The sequence below is a fragment of the Vanessa tameamea genome, chromosome 12 (assembly GCF_037043105.1).
Source record: "Vanessa tameamea isolate UH-Manoa-2023 chromosome 12, ilVanTame1 primary haplotype, whole genome shotgun sequence".
Classification (NCBI taxonomy): Eukaryota; Metazoa; Arthropoda; class Insecta; order Lepidoptera; family Nymphalidae; genus Vanessa; species Vanessa tameamea.
The window spans coordinates 292,863-316,680 of NC_087320.1; the positions used below are offsets into that span (position 1 = coordinate 292,863).

General features: G+C 39.6%; 1 protein-coding gene across 1 annotated transcript in view; it reads right to left on the reverse strand.

Annotated features, from left to right (window-relative positions):
- Positions 1 to 5,111: 5,111 nt before the first annotated feature.
- Positions 5,112 to 23,818, reverse strand: part of LOC113401503 (uncharacterized) — a 31,626-nt gene continuing 12,919 nt past the window's right edge. The window contains exons 3-30 of the mRNA XM_064216552.1: positions 21,266 to 21,348; positions 20,799 to 20,926; positions 20,432 to 20,611; positions 19,763 to 19,923; positions 19,534 to 19,646; positions 19,124 to 19,421; positions 18,798 to 19,039; positions 18,533 to 18,692; positions 17,903 to 18,017; positions 17,198 to 17,307; positions 16,716 to 16,875; positions 16,099 to 16,388; positions 15,848 to 15,955; positions 15,569 to 15,701; positions 15,317 to 15,484; positions 14,210 to 14,374; positions 13,591 to 13,779; positions 13,344 to 13,489; positions 12,941 to 13,022; positions 12,555 to 12,659; positions 11,639 to 11,747; positions 11,368 to 11,552; positions 9,235 to 9,402; positions 8,994 to 9,159; positions 7,721 to 7,843; positions 7,460 to 7,560; positions 6,453 to 6,632; positions 5,112 to 5,276 (exon numbers count right to left, since the gene is read on the reverse strand). Of these exons, the coding sequence (XP_064072622.1) occupies positions 5,226 to 5,276; positions 6,453 to 6,632; positions 7,460 to 7,560; positions 7,721 to 7,843; positions 8,994 to 9,159; positions 9,235 to 9,402; positions 11,368 to 11,552; positions 11,639 to 11,747; positions 12,555 to 12,659; positions 12,941 to 13,022; positions 13,344 to 13,489; positions 13,591 to 13,779; positions 14,210 to 14,374; positions 15,317 to 15,484; positions 15,569 to 15,701; positions 15,848 to 15,955; positions 16,099 to 16,388; positions 16,716 to 16,875; positions 17,198 to 17,307; positions 17,903 to 18,017; positions 18,533 to 18,692; positions 18,798 to 19,039; positions 19,124 to 19,421; positions 19,534 to 19,646; positions 19,763 to 19,923; positions 20,432 to 20,611; positions 20,799 to 20,926; positions 21,266 to 21,348 (4,219 nt within the window). The 3' untranslated portion in view covers positions 5,112 to 5,225. The remainder of the gene's footprint in view (positions 5,277 to 6,452; positions 6,633 to 7,459; positions 7,561 to 7,720; positions 7,844 to 8,993; positions 9,160 to 9,234; positions 9,403 to 11,367; positions 11,553 to 11,638; positions 11,748 to 12,554; positions 12,660 to 12,940; positions 13,023 to 13,343; positions 13,490 to 13,590; positions 13,780 to 14,209; positions 14,375 to 15,316; positions 15,485 to 15,568; positions 15,702 to 15,847; positions 15,956 to 16,098; positions 16,389 to 16,715; positions 16,876 to 17,197; positions 17,308 to 17,902; positions 18,018 to 18,532; positions 18,693 to 18,797; positions 19,040 to 19,123; positions 19,422 to 19,533; positions 19,647 to 19,762; positions 19,924 to 20,431; positions 20,612 to 20,798; positions 20,927 to 21,265; positions 21,349 to 23,818) is intronic.

The window sequence follows — 23,818 nt, forward strand, 5'->3', positions numbered from 1 at the left end:
ACATATGTTTAGTCAATATTATGTTGACAGCATTATCTATTAAAGTATCTATGATTATTATCTGTTATATATCTGTAAATATATTTGTTAATTTATAAATAAATTATCACATATTGAAGCCAATCCAATTCGTACGATTTAATCGGCAGTTAAACGAATGATGTGCAAATGTGTGTACGGTCTGGCTGGCACGATGGTAAATTAAATTGCCAGTTTAATAAATACCACACAGTGACATTTCCTTACTTATTTTAACTTCGACGCTAGAAGAGCGATTGATACTTTCATTTCTATAACATAAAAGTTGTCACTACGAAGTGGAGAACTGCCTCGCATAATTCCTTATATAAATCTCCTTCGATATAACTTCGAAAGGAAATCTCTGTACAGACCCAATTTCTCAATAATATTTATCTCCATTAATCAACAAAACACTGTTCTCGCAATCGTTATCCACTTAAAATTCTAATTAACCCGATTTCGAATTTGGCACGCTTGAACATCTCTACATGTGACAATTTGATTAACAATTAGAGTAAATTGCCAATCAAATCGTGTCGCGTGGAAGAAGCATAATTTAACGTCGTTATTTAAACATAAAATTGATAAAATATATATCATATATTTATAGGAAATATAATATTTATTTGTTTTTGATAATAAACATACAGACTAATGTCTAAATAAATCTAAGCTTTTAAAAGATTCCTATCTATATACATACATGTTGTAGTTTTTATTGCCAGTTGTACGTTTGTAATCACAAGGCTTGTTTTTATATAGTTCTGCTGTTGCTATGGGCGCTATCCTTAATGCTAGTAGCGTTTTGTCATACAAAATAATAATTGTCCACTTCCTTTTGGTCTTACAAGATATTTAGATTTAAATATATATAATTGTTAAAATAATATTCATTTTAAACGTTATATATTAATGTTATTCGAATATTTGTCAATGCTGTGGTGATAACAAAAATATTAGAATTGTAAAATAAACTTTTTTTAGTATAAGCGTAGTTTTCTAATTAGATTTTTTCGTCTTGCCAAATTATTGTTGCGTCTTGTATTCATAAAAACTCTATTTATTTTGTTACATTCTGTTTTAATAGCTGTAGGAGAAGAATATTTATATATTTGAATATGAATTCGCGTTGTTATGAATGTTTGTATATTTATTTTCAACTTTGTCTTGAACGCAAAGCGTATTATCGAAGTTGTCGACTTATGACATTTTTCAATACATTTTGAACACTAAACCATTATTTTATGGTTTTCACAGAGGTTGGTTTGGTGATTAAAGAAAAAGGTTTGTCAAGTTTTAATTCATGTTTCATAATTGGCATTTGTTAGTCCGCCCTTTTTATTTATGTAAGCGATATTATTTATCTAGTAGTTTTTTTAACTATAGATTTTAGTTAACTTCATATAGCAGTTTTATGTATGTGACGTCAGGTTTAAAAAAAAATTAAATAGGTCTAAGATTAGAGATACGGGAACTTATACATATCAAAATGTCGATCATGAGTGACATGGCCAGGAATATCAACAACATATCAATGTTAAATAAAAGAATGGTAGTTAAGTAAGAATAGGGCTTAAAACATAATTATATTATTGACGTATATTACGATATATTCCTACTTTACATAGTAATTATTAACGTATACATAAATGTTGTATTATTAGAAAAAATTATATGACATATGAAACATTATATTTTACGCCTTGTATAACAAATTAAAAAAAAAAACCTAACTGTAAAGAGTCAAAAAAATACATGCTAATTAATGTAGGTACTTATCTCTATATTCGGTAGATTTATAAATTTAAAAAAAAACTTTAAAATCAAACACATATCAGAGAAATATGATTATCATTAGGAATGTTAGTGATAATGTTTAGACAAATTGTTTCCAAAGCGTTATGTCTTATTTGTTCGCCATGTTATTATAGACAATTTAAAAAATATATTTGATGTTATAAAAAAAAATGTACACGTACTATGTTAATAAACAGGTCTATGTTGTTGCGTATTAATTATATCATACTTATTGATTTGAAATATATTATAAATTATTGTATTCGTAATTATACTCAACAACAGTCCTAGCCAAATCGAAAGCGTAAATATCTATCGATATTGAGAACATTAACTGAGTTATTGATTACATTTTTGCTAAAGTTATAGAGCAACACTAGCTGTTCATTAGTACATAACTTGGCAACTTTTGTATTAGCAAATGTATGTTGTTTATTGTAGAATTTTCATAGTATTATTCTATTTCAAATTAAATTAATGTGTTCATATAATAAAGAAATGAAAATAAATCGAAAAGTGTATAACGAGATGTTTGGAATAGAATTATTAAATATTAAAAACTAGTATTGAAGCTGCAATTAGTTCCTCGTCTTTACTCGTGGATTTTTATCCAACTTATATTGTATTAGTTGTAGTAATAATTGTGGCACAAAACATATTGAGTGTTAGTTTCGACACTGTTATTATATCTATTAAATGTTAGAACAGGGAGTGAAATGAAACATATCACTAGCGTAAGGTATCTGTGTCAATTTAATGTCTTAATAAATTTTATCTGTGGAACATGGTGTCTTATTTTTAACTGACAACTGTCGATATTTTAACATGTGTCAGCCTGTCAGGCAACTTAGGAGTAACGAAAGAATAGATGCATATGTAGACCAACGCAAATTGTGGTTTATTATTCAAGATGACCAATAAGTAAATGTGGGGAAAATATCTAAAGGCACTATATTTACTGAAAAATAGTGCTTGTATTTAAGTACAATATGCGTGTGAGAAGTTCCATTTTTTCGACGATTTTTTAAAACAAAATAGTTTTTAATTGCACGCAAATAATCAATCACAATAAAAATATAGTAATGCAATACTTATCTACAATAATGTTATGAATGCAAAGTCTGTCTATTACGCTAAGGTGAAAAGAATTTGATGAGATTTCGTTTGAACTAAGATTGAACCCAAAGGAAGGACATGGCGGGTTACTTTTTATACACCGAACACCGCTAGAACGCGCGAAGCCGCGGGCGACAACTAGTGAATAATAAAATAATATTTATTATTATGATAAATCTAATTTCTTCTTTTTCACCCCTAGTATCACTCACTCACACGAATCATTATCGTTATCAATTACCCTGGTCAATATAAATATGAATATCAATATTGTTACATCATGTATCCTGTTAATAGGCACCCGCCAGTAAAGTGTAGTAATAACGAAATAACGCGTCTACATTTCTCTGTCTTGTCAGGGGTTAACAAAATGAAAAGCAATATAAAACATCAAATTATATATTCATAAATCAGTTCATACAATATATTAAATGCTAAAATATAACAAACGCGAGACGACGTTAAATTTACAATACAATCGTTTCAAAACGACTTATCTCCAAATACCTCCGACTAAGTCGGACTTTAGTCCACCTCGTGGTCATATAATTATATACAGGTAGCAAATTCACTATGAAAACAGGGAAACGTCTTACAAATGGACTGGCTTCCTCCTTCTCTCGTACTCGAAAACTCGAATAATTTTTATTAGTCGACTAGTGATTCGAAACTGAGTCTACATTCTTTTGTATAAGCGTGCTTCTTGACCATCATAGCAGTAACACTTTACACGAGGTACTGACTCATAATAAATAGCAACATACAGACAGGACAGTTCAAATATACATGTATAAAAAAAAATTACCGTGTTCTTAGTCTCCTTTAGCTAAGAAAAATCTATTACATGTTTGCAAAAAATTGTCGATGCAAACCGACGGAATTGCTTGTATACACTGGATACAATACACATAGATCTGTTCACTCGAGAAGAGACCCCCCCCCTCAAGTTAAATTATCGGCGTGCGAGTGACGGTCGTGCTCACAAAGGGTCTAGTGCGTGCGCACCGACTAAGAGTTAAGGCAGCTAAATAAAATACAAATTATATGTATGTAGATTTTTAAATATCAATTTAACGTAGAGTCCTGTGCCTTCCGCGTGCGATGTCCCGCCCATTGAAGTCGGATGGACGCGTCCTATATTTTCATTTAATTATATAACAATATTTCTTTTGTACAAAAAGTTTATGAATTTGTTCGATTACGTTAAAACATTCTTACCAACTAGTGATCGGGTCCTTGTAAATATCACATTGACAGATTTCATTAAAATTAATAATTTCCCGAATAATTTATTATAGAAACCTATTTGCACATTAATGTAGAATCATTATTTACGTGTTGCTATTATGACCGCTTATATAAATGAATACCGTATGCACTTGAAACGCTCTTGCATTTCTTAAAATAATAAATACTAAAAAAATTGTTCTATAATTTTCGATGACATTCGACGAGTGAAAAATTCAACTGTTGATTTATTTTCAAAAGTAGATAACATTTCGATTTATTATAACATATATCTATTATTGATAATTTTACAACTGGAACGCTACTCGCTTAAGTTCTACCACACAAGATACTTAACAAACATTTTGTAAAATTTCATTACTTTTACATAATTTAATTTATAATTTAGTCATATGTATAAAAAGTGACACATCCACGTTTACTTATAACTATATATTCATAATTTAATATAACCACTAAGTACCTAAGGGTCGGCATGCGTTGTAATGTGACTTTAAATCTTTGTTCCTAAAGGTTTCTCCAGCGACCAGAGATATGCATTACATTAACTGCTGTGCAAAAGTTCATCTCAATAGGAATGTTTGGTGTACGGTCGCAGGTTCTCCGTTTAGTAGAGATAACGTTATTACATTATATGTAGAGCTTTACAAGTTAATTTAATTGACAATGGCACGCAATTTAACTAATTATATTTCACAATATATATATACTTTTCTTATAAAACTGCCATTTGTAAGCTGCAACCATAAATGCATTTTTTTTTCATAGCATTTATAATAGCATATTATTTAAATATAGTAGCTACTACATTTAAAACTCCTTGATTATCTCAAAATGAGATCTACAACATATTTTCCTAAAAATATAGACTCCATATAATTTTCATTTTTTCTTAATTACATTTTATTCAATATAAAAATATGGCTTTGAATATAAAACGATTTGAAATACTTTTAAAATTTTCCTTCGACAATACAGAGTCTTTCGTATGAAATGCGATTCATTGTATATTTCTTGACCAAATACAGTGAACATTAAATGCTTTATGTGATAAGGAATGCAGTTTCACATTTACAATCCTCATCGGATTTCACCTGAAACAATGCAAATATTAAAGTAGTTATTGAATATCTTCCGTCTCTTACATTTGCTCGTATGATACTGGCATAATCTAACAAAAAACCTACGCGGATATAGCCCGGCGCAGTCTGAGGGTCGTTAAAGGGATCCCATGAATCTTATTCGTCAAATTGACAAATCTACTATACTACTATATAGGATACCCTGCACAAGATAGCTTAATCTTTTTGACAGACGTAATTTTTTCTGATCGTCATAACTTTGCAATGACAAACATATTATTTTCTTAATATAATGATTTTAAAAATGGTAAAAATATAATACAAAAGTTCCTAAAGATTCAAGCGTGATCCGAAAATATATATATTATTGCTTCTAAGTAAATTTTAAATAGAAACACTGAGAATAATAGACGCTTGCACAATGTTACATCGGTCGGACGGTAGACGCGAAAAATAGGCAGTAAGTGCTACAAATATAGATTACAAATATCCTTATTAAAGATCATTGTTAAGTTATTGTTACGGGGGTCGTTTTTGTTGGGGTCTCTGGCTAGTGGTTGGGGTCTCTTTAGCTAGTATAATAACTCTTTTTAGAAAAATAAGTTAAAAAAAATTGAATTCTAATTTGAATTACGCATTCCATCGTTCCATCGACTGTTATCTATGGTATATTTTCTGTTTCTCATCACTAGCCCGTCTGTCAAAAAGATCAAGCTAACTTGAACAGGGTATAACAATACAAAAATTAAATAAATAAATAAATATTGGACAACATCACATACATTACTCTGATCCCAAAGTAAGTAGCTAAAGCACTTGTGCTATGGAAAATCAGACGTAACGACGGTACGACAATTAAAAAAAATATGATATGAAGGTTAATGTTTGATTATTCTATTCATATATTATACTTATCCTGTTTCGCAAGAGTATTGTGATCGTTCATCGCTTCATTTCTGTAAGAGCTCACTTCGTATCTCACTCGTGAAATTATGAAACCGGACTTACATGACTTGGTGATACGCTTTTTCGATAATTTACATATAATATTTTATTCAATGTCTCATATCATTTTCACACATTTCACAATCGTTTTCTTAAGTGAGTTTCGAGTAACCTGACATAAAACTTGTTTTAAAGTCTCGTTATACAATATTTTTATATTTTATAAGTATAAACGCTCTGTACCATCAGAAAGTGGTGAAGACTCAAGGCTTCAGCCCGCGGACGCAGGTCGGGGTCGTGCGTGAGGCAGCTGAGGCAGAACTGCTGGCCCTCCTCCGAGAGGGTCTCCGGTATGTGTGGACGGCCTCCCATGCCCACCACGAACATTATCTGATAGTTGCTGTCGTATTCGAAAAACGGTCGCTGGAAACAATACTCATGATATTTATTCTCAGACCTATAAAAAATAATCGAACAGTTTTATTATACTAAAGGTCGACGTTAAATATTGAGAATGTTTAATGATAGAAATATAAGTTTTTTGAGTGAAGGACTTCGCTTTCAAGCGCAGAGCTCTTCAGCAACCTTAATCATAGTGAGATGAACAGTTTAGGAAAAACATAAATATATTTTTTTAATTTATAAATAGACCAAGCAAAACTCTTAAATTTATATTAACTTTGTTGTAAGCCCAATACGTACTAGAGATAAGTAGCGACTTAGCGGCAAGGTCAACTTATTTTAAGTAAAAGTCAAACGAGGCAAGTGACATGTACTGCTGCTAAAGCTTACACTCCGGCAGTGGCTTACAGTAACCGTATAGCCGTTATGTGCACGCATTTTCATATAAAGCCGCCTGTCAGAAAGCTATTAACGATTAATTGTCAAAGGATTCGTAAACATAACATAACATACATAATCAGCCTGTAAATTTCCCACTGCTGGGCTAAGGCCTCCTCTCCCGTTGAGGAGAAGGTATGGAGCATATTCCACCACGCTGCTCCAATGCGGGTTGGTGGAATACACATGTGGCAGAATTTCGTTGAAATTAGACACATGCAGGTTTCCTCACGATGTTTTCCTTCACCGCCGAGCACGAGATGAATTATAAACACAAATTAAGCACATGAAAATTCAGTGGTGCCTGCCTGGGTTTGAACCCGAAATCATCGGTTAAGATGCACGCGTTCTAACCACTGGGCTAGCTCGGCTCACAAAGGATTCGTGCAGAATCCTATTTAAATAAGTACCTTTCCAGACGCCATTTCCGTGACGACGCAACCCAGCGACCAGATGTCTGCGGCGCGACCGTGGCCGGACGACTTCATGAACACTTCGGGCGCCATGTACGCTGAAATGTATCGCCGATTTTCATCTTTACATCGGGAAAAGACTAACCGGTAGCACGACTATAAGAGACGCGCGGTGTAATTTCACTCGACCCGTGCAGGTTTGCTCTCGATGTTTTTCACGAGATGACTTAAATTCGCAACGGCGGCGGAGGAGCTCACCCTGCGTGCCCACGAAGCCCTGCAGCTCCCCGGGCGCGGTGGTGTTGGCGCGGATCTTCACGGCGCAGCCGAAGTCGCCCAGCTTCAGGCAGTGCCCGTCGTTGGTGAGGAAGATGTTGCCACCTGCAGCATTCGTATCGTTCCGGTCATTGTGTTCGTATAAAATATACCACAATCTAATGCTTCATATTTAAGTCAGAGTCCAGCAAGTTTTCGTTAAAAATGGGTGTGCCACAAGGATCAATTTTGGGTCCCTTTCTATTTCTCGTATATATAAATGATACTACGGTTTTTTTGGGGATAGCATTGGATTCCAAACTTCAGTGGAGTCTTCATTTATCATCCCTGACAGGAAGACTCAGCCCCGCAGCATACGCGGTTAGAAAAGTTTGACAACTAAGTGATATTGATACCGCTCGTCTAGTATATTTTGGTTATTTTCACAGTATTATGTCATATGGCATATTACTTTGGGGTAATGCTGCAGATATTGAATCTGTTTTTATTTTACAAAAGAGAGCAACCCGGTCTGTTTATAATCTTGGAGCTAGAGACTCTCTTCGGGATGTTTTTAACAAAGTAGGAATACTGACTGTTGCGTCACAATATATTTACAACGATATTATGTATATTCACAGTGGCATTGATCACTTTGATAAAATCAGTGATAATCGTTGTATGTGCACAAGAAGTAAGGATAAGCTTAGAACGCCAAGTTTCCAACTCCGCAAAGTCAATAAATCATTCTTGGGGCAAAGTATCCGCTTCTACAATAAAATTCCGCAGACATTTTTAACTTTGCCGTTTCATAGATTCAAGTCAATTGTAAAAAATACATTGGTAAAGAGGGCATATTATTCGATACAAGATTATATTGATGATAAAAAAGCGTGGAGTTAATGCTTGTTGACTTCCAGGCAGGAGACATGACATACATATATAATTGTATTTAACTAACATGACTGTATTTTTAGACGTCGAAAAAGAGTAACTACTGAGTTTCTTGCCGGTTCTTCTCGGTAGAATCTACATTCCGAACCGGTGTTAGCTTTACTTTAAATAGTTTGTTAAATGACGATTCAAAAGTGCTCGTAAGCCTATTTGAATAAAGTATATTTTGATTGATTGATTGAACGACCGTAACATGTTCTTCACTTCTGAAAATGGAGTAGTTAATTTAGTCGTAGTCAGCGATCGCCTCGATTGTAGAAGAGGCGAGAGAGTGAAATGATGGAAACATTAGGAATAAATGCCGCGAGTGCCGGGCGCTCACTCTTGATGTCGCGGTGCGCGATGGCGCGCGCGTGCAGCTCGGCCACGGCGCTCAGCAGCTGCTTGCTGTAGCGCCGCGTGGTGGGCTCCGCCAGCGCGCCCGACGTGGCCACCAGCGTCTCCAGCGAGCCCTCCACGCACAGCTCCATGAACAGCAGCATCTCCTCCTGCGGGCGGGCGGCGGGTCACGAGCGTGTCGGGCGGTGTGTGTGTGGGGGGGTGTTGTGCGGGGTGGCGCGTACCCGGTGCAGCTCGCAGCCGTAGTAGCGCACGAGGTGCGGGTGCAGCACGCCCTCCAGCACGCGCAGCTCGTTGGCGGCGCGCTGCAGCGCCCGGCGGTCGCCGGCCGCCACGCTCAGCTCCTTCATGGCCAGCAGCTGCCCGCTCTGCGTGTTCACCACCGTGTACACCTGCGCGCGGACTTCGCCATTAGCGTCGCGAACGTTCGCTTGAACGTCCGCCTGTGCCAGCTCTGTTTAGGCTTTCGCTGGTGGGGTTTTTTAAAGTATTAAAAGAAATAAAGAATTTACTACTATTACAATGTTTATCTCAATGTAGTAGTAAAATTTGTGTCCTTGTTGTAGGAGTTGGGACGACAATAGCTGAAAGGTGAGGACTACATCGCTCGGCGATCGGTATGGCTGTTGAGCTATTAACGCTTTATAGTTTAAGAGCGTAGTTTGTCAGCGTGGGAATTAATTTTAGAACACACACATAGGTACTTTTCAATAATACAGATGCATTGTGCAGTGTATCGTACGCATCCCCGGAGATAATTAGTTGCTTGTTTTCGGTGCAACGAATAAATTAAATTTTCATTGCATGTTCATAACGTAGGATTTATAAAAATACATTTAAGTACGAGTAATGTATTAGCTATAAGGTTGTCACTCGCAAACGCAATTATAAATTATTTGTTAGCATAGGGTGCGGTCAGAGTGCAATAAGATGCCAAATATTAATTATGATTTTTATTGTTTCAACTGCTTTCGTCTAACTAAATAATAATAATTATTTTCTTGATATTTTAAGGTTGCTAGATATACCGAATTAAATTAAAGTAAAGACACATTAAATAATCACTTCTTAAATTTTATAAATATAAATAACGAAGTTAAATATAATTTTTTTCAATACTCTATTTTTAAGTAAAATATTCGAAAAAAATATTTTAAATCAACTTCTCGTCCATTTCGGTACAAATACTATTTTTCATAGTGAGCAATTCGGTTTTACAAGAGGTCGCTCGACAACTGATGCGAGAATAGCACTTCTTAAACATATTTACGATGCTTGACAAAAATCACAGAATGCTATTGGAGTATTCTGTGATTTGTCTAAAGCATTTGATTGTGTAGAACACGAGACGAAAAAAAATAATAAAAAAAAATGAGAGGAAAAAACTGACTATGACGATGTGAACGGTGCATTATCACAGATACACGATTGGTTTACAGTAAATAATTTAGTTTTGAATACTCAAAAACGAAATGTGTAGTTTTTACCCTACCCAATGTTAGATAGCAAAATTATAATATATCTTTAAATGGTGGCCGTCTTGATGTAGCCAATACCACGGTTTTTTTTTGGGAATAGCATTGGATTCCAAACTTCAGTGGAGTTCTCATTTATCGTCCCTGACAGGAAGACTCAGCTCCGCAGCATAAAAATTAACAATTGTGTCCCACGACACTCGCGCCCCACCCTTATGCTAACTTGTCTATGTGTGCGTAGACGTTTTGCGAAATTATAAGAGTCGGCTCGAAATAAAAATTGACGTGCTCTCACCTTGGGCTCTGGGGAGGGACTGAAAATTTATTGACAGCGATGTCGAATAATAAGTCAAAACCGTCAAATTATTTTCTCCATACTAAAATGTATGGACGACGAATGCCAAAAAGTAAGCAATATTTAAATAAAAATTACTATAATATTGTGAGATATAATAGAAATTGAACACGGTGAACTTATTATTTACACTTCTGTGTCCCCATTTAACCAAAAATACATGTATAAACTAGTCGCTAAATAGCTTAAAAAATGTTAATAGAAAAGGTCGATTTCAGTGTTTGGAGTGATGTTGACGATTAATTTACCAGGTTATTGATACAAATTTTATAAATATCATGCGGTGAAACTTGAGATATATCTATTGAGATACTGAATGTATTTTTTTATCCATAATCAATGCTCCAGTTTTAAGATATTTTAAAAACAGTAAGCGCTATTTTGGCGTTCCGCAAGGACTGTCCTCTTAAGAAAAATTTTCGCCACTTCACGGATTGTTAATGCAATAAATGCTGATTGTTTTAACGTGCGTTTAACAAAAATAAAAATCCCCGTCGCTCACGACACCGGTGAATTGACATTTGAACCTTGCCGAAGGTGCCGGCGCCGATCTTCAGCCCCCTCTGCCACTTGAAGGTCAACTGTCGCAGCTTCGGCTCGTAGCTCTTGATGGTCGACTCCAACACTCGGCCGACAGCTTTCGAGGTCTGAAGTTTTTCGTCGCGACACTCGTCGAGCTGCCGTATGGCTTGGACGATGCGTTTCCTGTGAGCTATGGATTTTATTTATACTTAATAAATATAAAAATCCGGGCTTCATAAATATATGTACCTTTGAATTGTACTAAAATTAAGTTACCGTCATCGTCAAGGCTGTGCAATATGAGTGGAGCGTCAACCTCGCTCGGCGGCGTCGGCGGGTTCGCGCCCTCCTTGCTGTTCGTACTACTCGTGCTCGATAGAGGACTCTGCAATCATTAATGGTAATTATAATACTAGGTATCATATTATTACGTTTGGAGAAAGATCAGGCGGAGGACGAACGGTCCTTCGTGTCCTTTTAGTAAACTGAACATCCAAAAAGTCGCTTTCGTAGGTCCGGTCGATACTTATTACCACTAGGTGGTAATTGCATTAAAACACAAAGTTCCAATTATGTCGACTTTATGTTTTCAGTAGCGAAACTAATGGGCGCTCAGCTGACTACGCGGGCTTAGTGTGGCGCACAGGCGTGTGCAAACACAGGTGTACTCCCCTTATCCTTCACTCCTATAATCCGATGGCGGCAAATCTGACACGATCGGAAAGAGGTTAGGGACGACGGCTTTACGGGCTTCCCGAGGCACGGGAGTGTACCGACTTTCTGACTTCGGATTGTTAATGAGAACATTTCGACAGCAAATCCAATAACCTTTTTTTATGGTATAGGTTGACGGAGGAGCATGTATGGGCCACCTGCCGGTAAGTGGTCCCCACCGCCCATAGACAATGGTGCTGTAAGCAATATTAACCATTCCTTACATCGCCAATGCGCCACCAACCTCGGGAACTAAGATGTTACGTCCATTGTGCCTGTAGCTACACTGGCTCACTCACCCTTCAAACCGAAACACAACAGTATTGCTGCTCGGCGGCAGAATATCTGATGAGTGGGTGGTACCCACCCAGACGGACTTTCACAGAGCCCTACCACCAAGTAAACTTTTTATCGGCCCGACCCGGGCTCGTACTCAGAACCTCGGTAGTGCAGTGTAAGTGTAAAAAGCGTCGCCCACATGTATGCGGTGCCGCTGGCGCAGCGGCGCGGCGGGCTGGCTGGCGGCGGCCGCGCGCGACCCCACCACGTGCGAGATGCAGCCGTCCATCTGCTGCTTCAGCTCCTGCGAGGTACCAGCACTCGTCACACACGGGAAATCTAATTTGTTATATTTGAGTATCGTATTCGATGGCACCGTTCGTTCAATTGAGCTAACGATTACGGGAAGGCTTCTGGTGTAATCATGGAATGCAAGCGACAAGTTATTTGTATCGGATAATTGAAACAATAGTTTACAATATTATTGTCTAATGACACGGAATGAAAGCACACGTTGTCTATAGACCGTGTAATCCACATGAATTATTAATTTATAACAGTTTTAGTTATTTTAGCCTTTCTTACCTCGAACTCCTCATCGCTTAAGTGTTTCGTGTTGTAGGGATCACAAGCTAACATTAAGAATTCCAATCCTTGGCTCGCCCACCTACAGTTAAACGATAATATATTAAGATACTAAATAAAAATGTACTCATATTATTTATTTTATTGATATTAAAATAATTAAAATGAATAGAATCTCCGCTGGACGACGGTAACTATTTCCTACTTTCAAATTAAAACAATTTATTTTTCTATGGGTTTACAAAAGATATGCAATTAAAAATAACGCTCCGTATCTTCTCACGGGCGTGTGAGTGTCAATATTGTTCTACTGTTATTTAGAGCGGCGGCATTGTCGCCTCGCACAGCAACACTCAGATAACTCCGAGCAAATAAGTCACGTATACAAGCGGGCGGGGCGCACCGAGGCCGCAGGCCGCGCCCGCGCTCGCAGCGCTCCACCACGAACGACATCCAGCAGCGCGCGAACTGCACCACCGCGCGCGCCGCCCGCCCCGCGCACGCCTCCGCGCCCGCGCCCGCCGCCGCCGCCGCCGCCGCCGCCGCCGCCTGCCGGGGCCCGCCGCCGTCATACACGACATTTAGGTTCACCCCATTATATTTCAATATAATTATAATCTTATGCAGAAATTGACTTTCTACGGGCGAACGAGCGCCGTCTCCCGACTCACCCCCGTCCCGTCGAAGCCGCTCTCGTCGAGGCCGCTCGGTTCGACCTCCTCGCCGATGCTCTCGGACCTCAGGAATTTCGACTTCCGCGGCGACTCCGTGACGCTGGGTCGCGGGACCGGCGGCCGCGGGGAGGAGCTGCTCGCGAATCGGTGTAGTTCCCTGTGAATCTGAAACGAATAATTACGTTATTTTGAATCAAATTTACCTTCATCGATTGTAATTTCACGACAGACATAAATGTTGTAGGAGTTCCAAAAATCCACCAGACCACCACCATAGTTAGATGCATCAAACCTTACGTTTCTAAAATAGTCGAAGTGTGTCGACGATTATACAAGCTGATGTTTTACGATGATTCGAAACAATCGGTACGTCACACAAATAAAGCTCCAAACCAGGCGCATATTAGTTGTTTTAAATAAAGCAGACTTTACTCTCCAAACCAGTGAAGTCAGTCCAATGAATAAAAATAATCCACACTGACGAAGAGTAAGTACAATTAAACGCAATGATGAAGCTTAGAACACGAACACGACCGAAACCAAAGCGAAGCGGACCGGTCCGACGGCGTTCGCCCGTTCGGAGTGCGGTCATTACCGGGTTGATGGACTCGTGTATGAGCATAGTCTCCGGTCTTTTCCTCCGCAGTCGAGGGGTTTGGGGGCGGGAGGGTTGGAGGGAGGAGGGGCGCAAACGACGCGCTCGACGCTCGAGCTGATCCTTGAAGGGGGTCTGCGCGAATTTGTGCAACTCGGTGTGCAGCTGCAACATTGCGTGCGGTTAGTGACGCTCTGCGGGCATGCGTGCGTGCGTACTTGTGTGCGTACGTACGTGCGTAATTGCGTGGGTGCTTAATATTTTATTTGAATTATCGGTATGATTTTTTAAAATCTATATTTATGCAATATATTACATATTATCTATGACTTTTAAAATTAATTACATGCAATTATATCTCTTCTATCACTATTTACTGCGGTTAATAAATACGAACTTTAGTATGTTTAGCGAATCGAAGGCTTAAATATGTTATTCTTAACTATAATTTGTTATTTTTAATAAAAGTAAGCAAGTTAAATTTACTTTTTTTATAAAGGTAACTGAAAACCCTAAGATTTCTAGACACATAAATGAAATAAAGGGCCTGCATGCGATTTCTAAATAGCCGACTATTTCTAGGTAATATGAGTATAAAAACCAAAACAACATTATCTTTTTATCTATTTTAGGATACGGCTGTAACCTAATAATTTAAATTAAAAACAGAATAATTACAAGATAACAATTCCGTTCCCATTTGTTAGTATTAACACAGCAAGGATTATGCTTAAATGTTAAAATGAGATAACTAAAATATCGATGAAATATTAACAATATCGGATTTTTTTATTATTTCATCAACACGAGGGATTACAAAATTCAGAAACTGCTTTAATTCCGTTTCTATAAATGTTAATTTGAAAGTGGAAAATATTTTAGTGTAAATAATTGATGTCACCTTATGAAGGACTGTTTTATGTAAATTATTGAAATCAACGTCATTTATGTGTAAATTCATTATCTACTTATGTGTGTATACACAAGTGACAAACATAGTCGCGAATCTAAAGCGAGTAGGTCTCTTAAATGATTCGATCGGTTCGTAAATATAAGTATATATGGGTGTATCGCGACATGACATGACGAGTGGCGGGCGGCGCTCACCTCGAAGCCCAGCTTGTAGACCTGCAGCAGCAGCTCCCGCACGCGCGCGCCCAGGCTGTCGCGGATGTCGCGCGGCAGCTCGGCCGACGAAAGCGACGCCGAGCGGCTGCTCTTCAGGATCAGCGCCGTGTGGCGCACCAGGCAGTCGCGGATCGCCATGAGGCTGTTCTGTGGAGCGCACGGGCGTGTGAAGGGGCGTGGGGGGCGGGGGCGGGGGCCGCGGGCGGCGGGCGGCGGCCGAGGGCTACGTACGAAGATGCGCGCGCGCAGCGGCGGCGGCAGGCGGGCGGCCAGCGCGCGCGCCCAGTGCGCGGCCTGCAGCGCCGCGTCGCGCTCGCCCGCGTAGATGCACTGCGCCTCGCGGCACAGCGCGTACACCAGGTACCTGCGCCGAGCGGGAGGTTACGTCGCGGTAGAGCTGGTCCTCTCTCATGTTTAACTTATGTTCACACGTATCAGTTGCACTGATTGATCGAATCTGTCAACCGACTGTTTTATACTATTCCAGCATACAATAATAATATATATCACCTTTGGTTGTCCAGGTCGGAAGGGTCGCTCTTCTCGAGTTCCATAACATGAGCAAACTTTTCCTCAAATCGGTTGAGCACTCTGTTCAGCTGATTACACGCCATATCTCTGCGGACGAAAGTGGTAAGAAACGAATAATAATATGTGACATCACTTTTCGGATCGCCGAATTAACTTAATTCTAAGCGAAAAAACGCTTAAATTCAGTGAGGCTCTGACCCCCCCCCGTGCCATACCCGCGCGGTACTCACGCGAAGGCGGCGGGCGCCAGCGCGGCGGCGGGCGGCGCGCGCGCGGCCAGGCGCTGCGTGAAGGCCCACTCGCCCGCCAGCTGCGCGCGGCTCAGCGACTCCTTCTCGGACATGATGCGCAGGTAGGACAGGTACTGCTGCAGCGCGGTGGCCACGGTGCCGTCGTAGGTGAGCAGCAGCTGGCGCAGCGCGGCGGGCGTGGCCCCGCACAGCGCCGCCTGCACGTTGCGGGCGAACGACGCGCGCACCTCCGCCGAGATGTCCAGTCCCTCCTTCAACTCGTGGATCAGCTGCAGATTTATTGTAAAATATTAACTGAAACGATTTAGAATCTGAGCCTTATTTTTATACGTTTGATAATCGATTTATGACAGTGAAAGTAAAAACCTATTGCGTTTGTTATTTAAACCTAAAAATATTGTCTCTAACGTTTATCTCTCCATCCAGGTACAAGAAGACACTGCGGCGCGGTCCCTATCTCCTCGTGACGCCGAATAAATCATTTTTAAATTTAAAATCATTGTTAATTGACCCGTATGCGGTCAGAGATTATCGTGGAGTTATTTTTTTTCAACACCATTTTAATATGTATAGTAGTATCATTAACTTTGAATTACCTGTTTGATTGTGAGACAAGAGGGGTGTTCCGGTCTGCCCTCCATCCTCAGCGAGAGGTAGTCGTGCACTGCTTCCATGCTGATGCTGGTCAATAGTAGGAAATGATTGCGATAGGAGGGCAAGCGCATGGACAGGGTCTCCTTACTCCAGCAACCATATCTAATAAATAAAAAAAACCTTGAAACAAATGAAAGCATTTAGTTCGTGGTAGGGATTCGTACAAGCCCATATGGGAAGGTACCACTCACTCATCAGGTATTTTATCGCCAGACACCAACATATGTATTCCGGTTTGAAGGGTGAGGGAGCCAATGCAACTACAGGCACAAGATAGAAAACATCTTTGTTCCCAAGGTTGGTGGCGCACTGGCGATGTAACGAGTGGTCAATATTCCACGGTGGTGATGACCACTTGACACCAGGGTGCCCGTTTGGCCGTCCGCCTAGCTATTACATAAAAAAACGTAAGTAAAATACGTACCTGCGAAACTCATACGTGTTGTTAATGTCGTCATTCTCGTCAGCCTTATTTTCTGTCTCCTTGGCGCCTTCAAACACTTCCGACGTATCTTCTTCTCCAAAGCTGTCCGCCTGCAGAACAACGGTCATATTTCCGATATATGTATACGTTATAAATTACACAGCAAAAACTCACAAATGCCCTTCTGATTAACGGCCATCGTTCTCCTGTAAGGCTTTAGGTGGTTATCTCTTTTCCTGTAAAGTTATCACTGGGATTCGAGTGAGTAGGTACGACCCAATTAATCTACCTAACTAACAGCAATTTCTTGATAATTTCTCACAGTTCCAGTATTAATAGACGAAGGTGACACCTTATTATCAGGACACCATATTGATCAAAAACTATTCACTCGCGAAGGCGCGCTCTCCAACGTCCGCCTTAAGTTATAGGCGTGCGCGTGTGTGTCGCTCGTGCGTCCAAAATATCTATGTGTGCGTAAGACGATTAACATAACATAATAAAAGTAAAAAAAAAATACAAACTACGTCATATTTGTAATAATTAAACGATTCATAATTTAAAGTGGTCATATCACAAGTAGTCTGACTCCCAAAAAAAATAATTAAACATATGAAAACTCATTAACTCAGTGTTGCTCGTTATGAGCGTGGTATTCTATTTGTTTTCCACTATATTTTATTTATTTATGTAGAGACGACTGACCTGCGGCTCCAGCAGCGTGAGATAAACTTTATTGAGTAGTTTGCTGCACATCTTATTCATAAACATCAGACAGCGACGCACGCCTTGCGTCTTCAACATCTCGTGATGATAATCGCTGTTGAATTTATAAATTATATGTTTAATATATAATAATATATAAATATTGTTTACACCTTTAAAGACGTATCACTTTGTATGTTGCCCAAGTCAGATATTAATTTTAAGTGCTTAGTGATAAGTTGATGGTGTAACAATAAATAAATAAAATAAATAAATAAAAATAAATACTCGTAGTCGATACCAACTGTATCATTTAAATATATCGCTGAATATAATTCTTATCGGCAATAATGCAAACATACAAATAATAGTGGACCCATGTTTGCTTCTTGAGGTACACCGATTGAATCGGGATTAGTTTGAAGGTACTCATATGAAAAATAATTTAATGAAATATTCTATCATATCTATGTGTTCCAGTGTAATTAAATTTTAAACAGTAATATTGATAAGTAATTCGGCCCACGCTAGCCATATCAAGCTCGAGGGTCGAAGGCGATGAAATATGTATTCAAAAGCGTCAGCAAAATCTGTGCTATTAGGTAATAACACAACGGCCGCGTATCGTACCGGTACGCGGACACGGCGGAGCGGCCGAGCAGCCGCAGCCGCGCCACGTCTCCCAGCGGGCCGAGCTCGAACACGTCGTGCGGCGCGTCGCGCTCCGCCTCCGACGTGTAGCCGCTCTCGTTGCTGGCGTACGTCTCCGCCACGCGCGCAGCCGCCGGGCCTGCTCACAGGGACCACGTCTCAGCCGGACACCGATACATTTCGGAAAATAAATGAACCGTTACAATCATTCTTATAAAAGTTGCTCAGCATCTTCGGTACTCACCGGCGTCTGGAACGTCGTTCCCCTCAGTCTCGACGGCAACGTCCGTCTTCGGGTCGACCGTTCCTTGTACATTTTCTGGATTATTCGAGGAGTCCGACGTCTGGCCGTCGACGTCTCCCCTCTCCTCCGTTACCGATTCTCTGCCCTCCGAGTGACCGCTGGTGTCGCTGTTGTTGGAGTCGCTCGTGTCGTTGCCGACGTTGAATCGAACGTGACCGGGTAACCTGGTCACCGACGATTTTCTGCGAGCGAAACCGGTTATTTCAGTAGATCGCTCGACTACACACACCCGACCGACGGTCCGAGCGAAGAGCCGGGAGCCTCACCGGCTGCCGGCGTCGGCGGCGTGCGCCTTGCGGCGCGCCGTGCGCAGCATGCGGCGCACCGACAGCACCTTGAGGCGCATGTGCTGCGCCGTGTTGTACCACAGGCACATGGCGCGCAGGCGGTGCACGAGCGGCGCGGCGCCCAGCGCGGGGTGGTCGGCGGCGGCGGCGGCGGCGGACGGGTACAGCGCCAGCGCCGCGTCGTAGGCGTCCAGCAGCGCCGCCACGTCGCGCATGGCGGCGCCCACGGCGCGCGCGCAGCGCCCGCAGTCCACCGACACGCAGCCCGACGGCGCCTCTGCGCACGGTCGCTTTACTTTACCGCGCTCACCGCGGGCTCGAATGGATATATTTTAAAATAAATCGAGTTTATATTGTTATTATATCCTGAGCAGTAAATGTTAAGGTACCTTCGCCGTCCTCGTCTCCGGCCGTTCCGTCTGCTTGGTCGGGCAGTTCGTCGTCGGAGCCGTCTATGGCGAGCTTCTGTGATCTATTCCTGCAGGGGTCTGGATTCACGAATCTGTAATCATTGTTTTATGACAACAAGGCACTTCCCGGAGCTTCAGCTAGTCTATAAAAACTAAAGTTTCTAGACTGTTCTATAATTACAAACTACCGTCGATATAATTAGCATACTTGTACTCCTGAATTCTCTGCACGATGGAGGGAATAATGTTTCTCTGCGCACAAAGATACGCGTCTTGCTGGCTGAGCGTCCGACCGGCAAGCTTCGCTTTTACTTCCAACCAAATGAGATCCTTCAGCTCGTTCTGCCAGACCTGCTCCTCCCAACTTATCTGAAACGTTAACGATATTTGGAAAAGATATGTTAAATAGTTTTTATATAAATCCTAATATTTATTGTCAATTTTTGAATACTTCTTCATTTAAGTGATAAGAAAATATATTCTAGAACTATTTAAAGAAAACTGTCTTCAGAAAGAAAGTAATACTACATAATATACATATATAGACAGACAAAAATTTCTAAATTCCAAATATCACCCGCACCACCTAGATGTCCGAAAATCCACAACAGCGCGATTTTTAAGACATTTTCTGCCTCGCACAACTACTCTGTGGAACCAGCTTTCGCCGGCGGTTTTTCCGAACCGATACGACTTGGGAACCTTCAAGAAAAGAGCGTACTCTTTCCTGAAAGGCCGGCAACGCACCTGCAAGCCCTCCGGTGTTGCAGATGTCCATGGGCGGTGGTAGCCACTTTCCATCAGGTGAGCCTCCTGCTCGTTTGCCACCTATGACATAAAAAAAAAAAAAAAAAAAAGACAGAAATGACAAACTTACTGTACGCCGACACCCCTTCTCAATATTCCCCATGTTAATGAGCATGCTGAATGTGTTGTGGAAGTTGACCCTGCTGGCTGGCAGCTCTTCATCCGAGCACCTCTCTTGGACCTCATTCTCGTATGCCGCTCGACACTTGAGACGAGAGGTCAGCGACATGAAGCGGCTACAGGATTCCACCTGAAATGAACACTACTTTTCTATAGCTGATGATATAACGTAAGAATTGACCAATGCATTTTTTTCCGCTAACGTTAGTATTTTATATTATAGACTTTTATTTTACAACAATGTTACTAGTTCAAAAATGAACTAAACTTAATAAATTAATAAAAGTAGTAATCATAAGAGTATCAGTTATTCTTACCAGAGTGGGCACACCGGCCTGAGGGCTGGGTGACGGTAACGAATCCGCCCTGGATTCTCGTTGCCCATCCTTCCAGTCCCGTTCCTTGGATCTGATGAGCTTTAGGCTCGAGCGTTTCTTGAGACGTTCTATCGGACAAAACTGATATCGGTTAATTATTTCTTATGGACAAAATTATTACATATTCAGGATAAGGTTGCCTTGAATCTATTTAAAATTAAACCTAAGTGGGTACCACCATTTTCAAATATACTACCTAAATATACTACCAAATCGCAATGGCAGATCCATTAGTTCCTATGGTATTTGTACTGGTATTTCTTAATGTTTCTTTAAATGCCCATGTTCATGTATGGTGAGATTGAGGCCCATCCAGGCGTTCATTCAATTTTTAAGCTATTTTAATTGTACATCCTTGAAATTGCAGATAATAAATAAAACATTATACTTAAAACTTTGAATCAAACCTGGTGGTGACGGTGAAATTTCATCGTAATTCTTGCCTTCCACCAACGTTTTCTGTATACTTAAGCCCGCGTCGAATACGTTCCTGTAATGAGTTTTCAATATAAACATTTGATAAAGAGAAAATAAATCTACGAGTAATGTTCGTTAACCAGAGTAATTAATTTTTTTTAAATCAAAACCAAAACATGCGGCAATCGATTTGGCTTTTGGAAGCACTTTTGATTAATCATATTACACGATAAAATTTTGCCGTCGGCAAGAGCCTCAGTAGCAACTTTTGATCACTAATTAAATAATTCATGAAATACAATTCAAATAATAAATTATATACAGACTTAAATCAATACTAACTCTACGCTTTGTTATCGTCTATACGATCTTGTATTTAATATTCGGCTACAAGTAAACTATTTAGATTTTATTTCCACGTAATCCGTGAGCTACGATCATTAAACAACTTACCGAGACCTTGAATGGACCAAAATAATCTTTGATATAGAACTTTGAATATGATACTCAAGATTTTAAGAACGTGAAATTTTCGAATATTTTAATTTTATTTTAAATTAATTAGGTTACGTTTCCAATATTTGTATCGTATGTAGATAAAGAAACAATGGGTCTTCAAAATCAAAAAATACTTTATTCGAGTAGACTTTTACAAGCACTTTTGAATCGTCATTTAACAAACCATATTAAGTGAAGCTACCACCGGTTCGGAGTGTAGATTCAACCGAGGAGTACCGGCAATAAACTCATCACTTCCTCTTTCCCATTATACAATTATATATGAATACATATAATATATCCTGCCTAAAAGTCAACAAGTATTAGCTTAACGTTTTTGTATCATCTATATAATCTTGTATGGAATAATATGCTTTTTTTATTAATGGAAACTCGGCTTTGGGTTATAAGCTTATCCTGAGCCCCGTATACATAAAATGATTCTTTCAGTCAGTGTTTAAGCTGTATCCACTTTAATATGTAATTGAATTCGTGCTTCGAGAGAGAATCCCTGATGCAGACGCAGTTGGCCTTATTTACAAAAGCACATTAATGAATCACTCGCAACGGAAGTAGTGATACTCACGTAGGTATTTTTGAGAATATAATTACTATACTTTATCAGTATCGAGTCGAATATTATTATCAGTCCGATAATAAGCAAATAAAGGCATTTTTAACATCTTACGACGCGATAAACTTGGATATATTATTTGTGACTCAACTATTCGCAATGACTGTACTGCTAAAATAACCAAAATACTGTTAAAGCGTATTATCACTAATTATTGTATCGCCGAACATCAATGCAGAATTGATGTCCTGACAGAGGTGCTATACACGCCGAAACTTAGAAATTAAATTAACAAAGACATTTGCCATTCAAAACTAATTCTATATGATACAACTCGTCGTGATAGACGCAGGTGTTCTTGTTAATAGACGTGAATTCTCTTATCGACGCTGGTTGAATAACTTTCAAGTTTACTCCTCTAGACAAGAGGGCTTTGCTCATCAGTGTATTCGTGTCGGCATCACGTCTGACACGCGAGAGCTGTGATGGCGCAGTGGTTTTTTTTTAATTTATTTATTTAATAACAACCACGCGCTCACAGTTGCCGGTGCCTTTTTTTACTTAATGCTTTTATTTGTTTTAGGCGGAATACAATACTCCTATTGACTTAAACATCAGCATATCTTCGTTGGGGTTGGAGCTCGCCGTTCTTCTCGAATAACTTAGCTCACACTGACTTTTTTTATTTACAACATACGTAAATGTAACGGAGTAAGCTCCAAAACAAAAAGGGGAGGAGGCACTTTCCCAGCAGTGGGAAACTAACAGGCTAATAGTATTATCACTAGACGTTAATATCTCGCTGATCGGACACCGTAGTTAATTATAAAACGATTTGTAAAGCTGCGATACCGTAGAGCTTAGTTGATTGCATGTGATTAGGGACAATTACTGCCGTCGCGCGACTCGCGCGGCGCTCGTGGCGTGTGATACCTTATCAGTCGTCACACAAACACCAACACTAGTGCCGTCACACAGATACGTGACTCGTCACTGAAATCAGTTTACACATGAGAGGATTCTGTCCCTTAACAATGAAATGCTTTGGATAAACGTAATGTACCGATATAGATATGATGCAACAATCATATTTAAATTTAGATATACATCTGTTATATAGAGAACTATTGGTTAATCTTTACCATATTTATTTGTGTTACAATGATGATTGTTTCCAAAATAAATTGATCTTATGTTAGTTCATAGCTAACGATATGCAACTTAATGGCCGGAATATAATATTCAGGAAAAGATTCGTTTTGCTTACGAATAGTAAAATTGTCGAAATGATTCAGAAGCTACCGTTGGATTGATACTTATGAATAATTACTATACAACTACGATACGATACGTTACTACGAAAGTAGAGGAAAAAAACAGACAGATACCAGATTTTCTTTTAATAATACAAATATTTTATTAAATCGTAAAGAAATTGCAAGTAACACGTCAGTATATTTTATACTTTTTT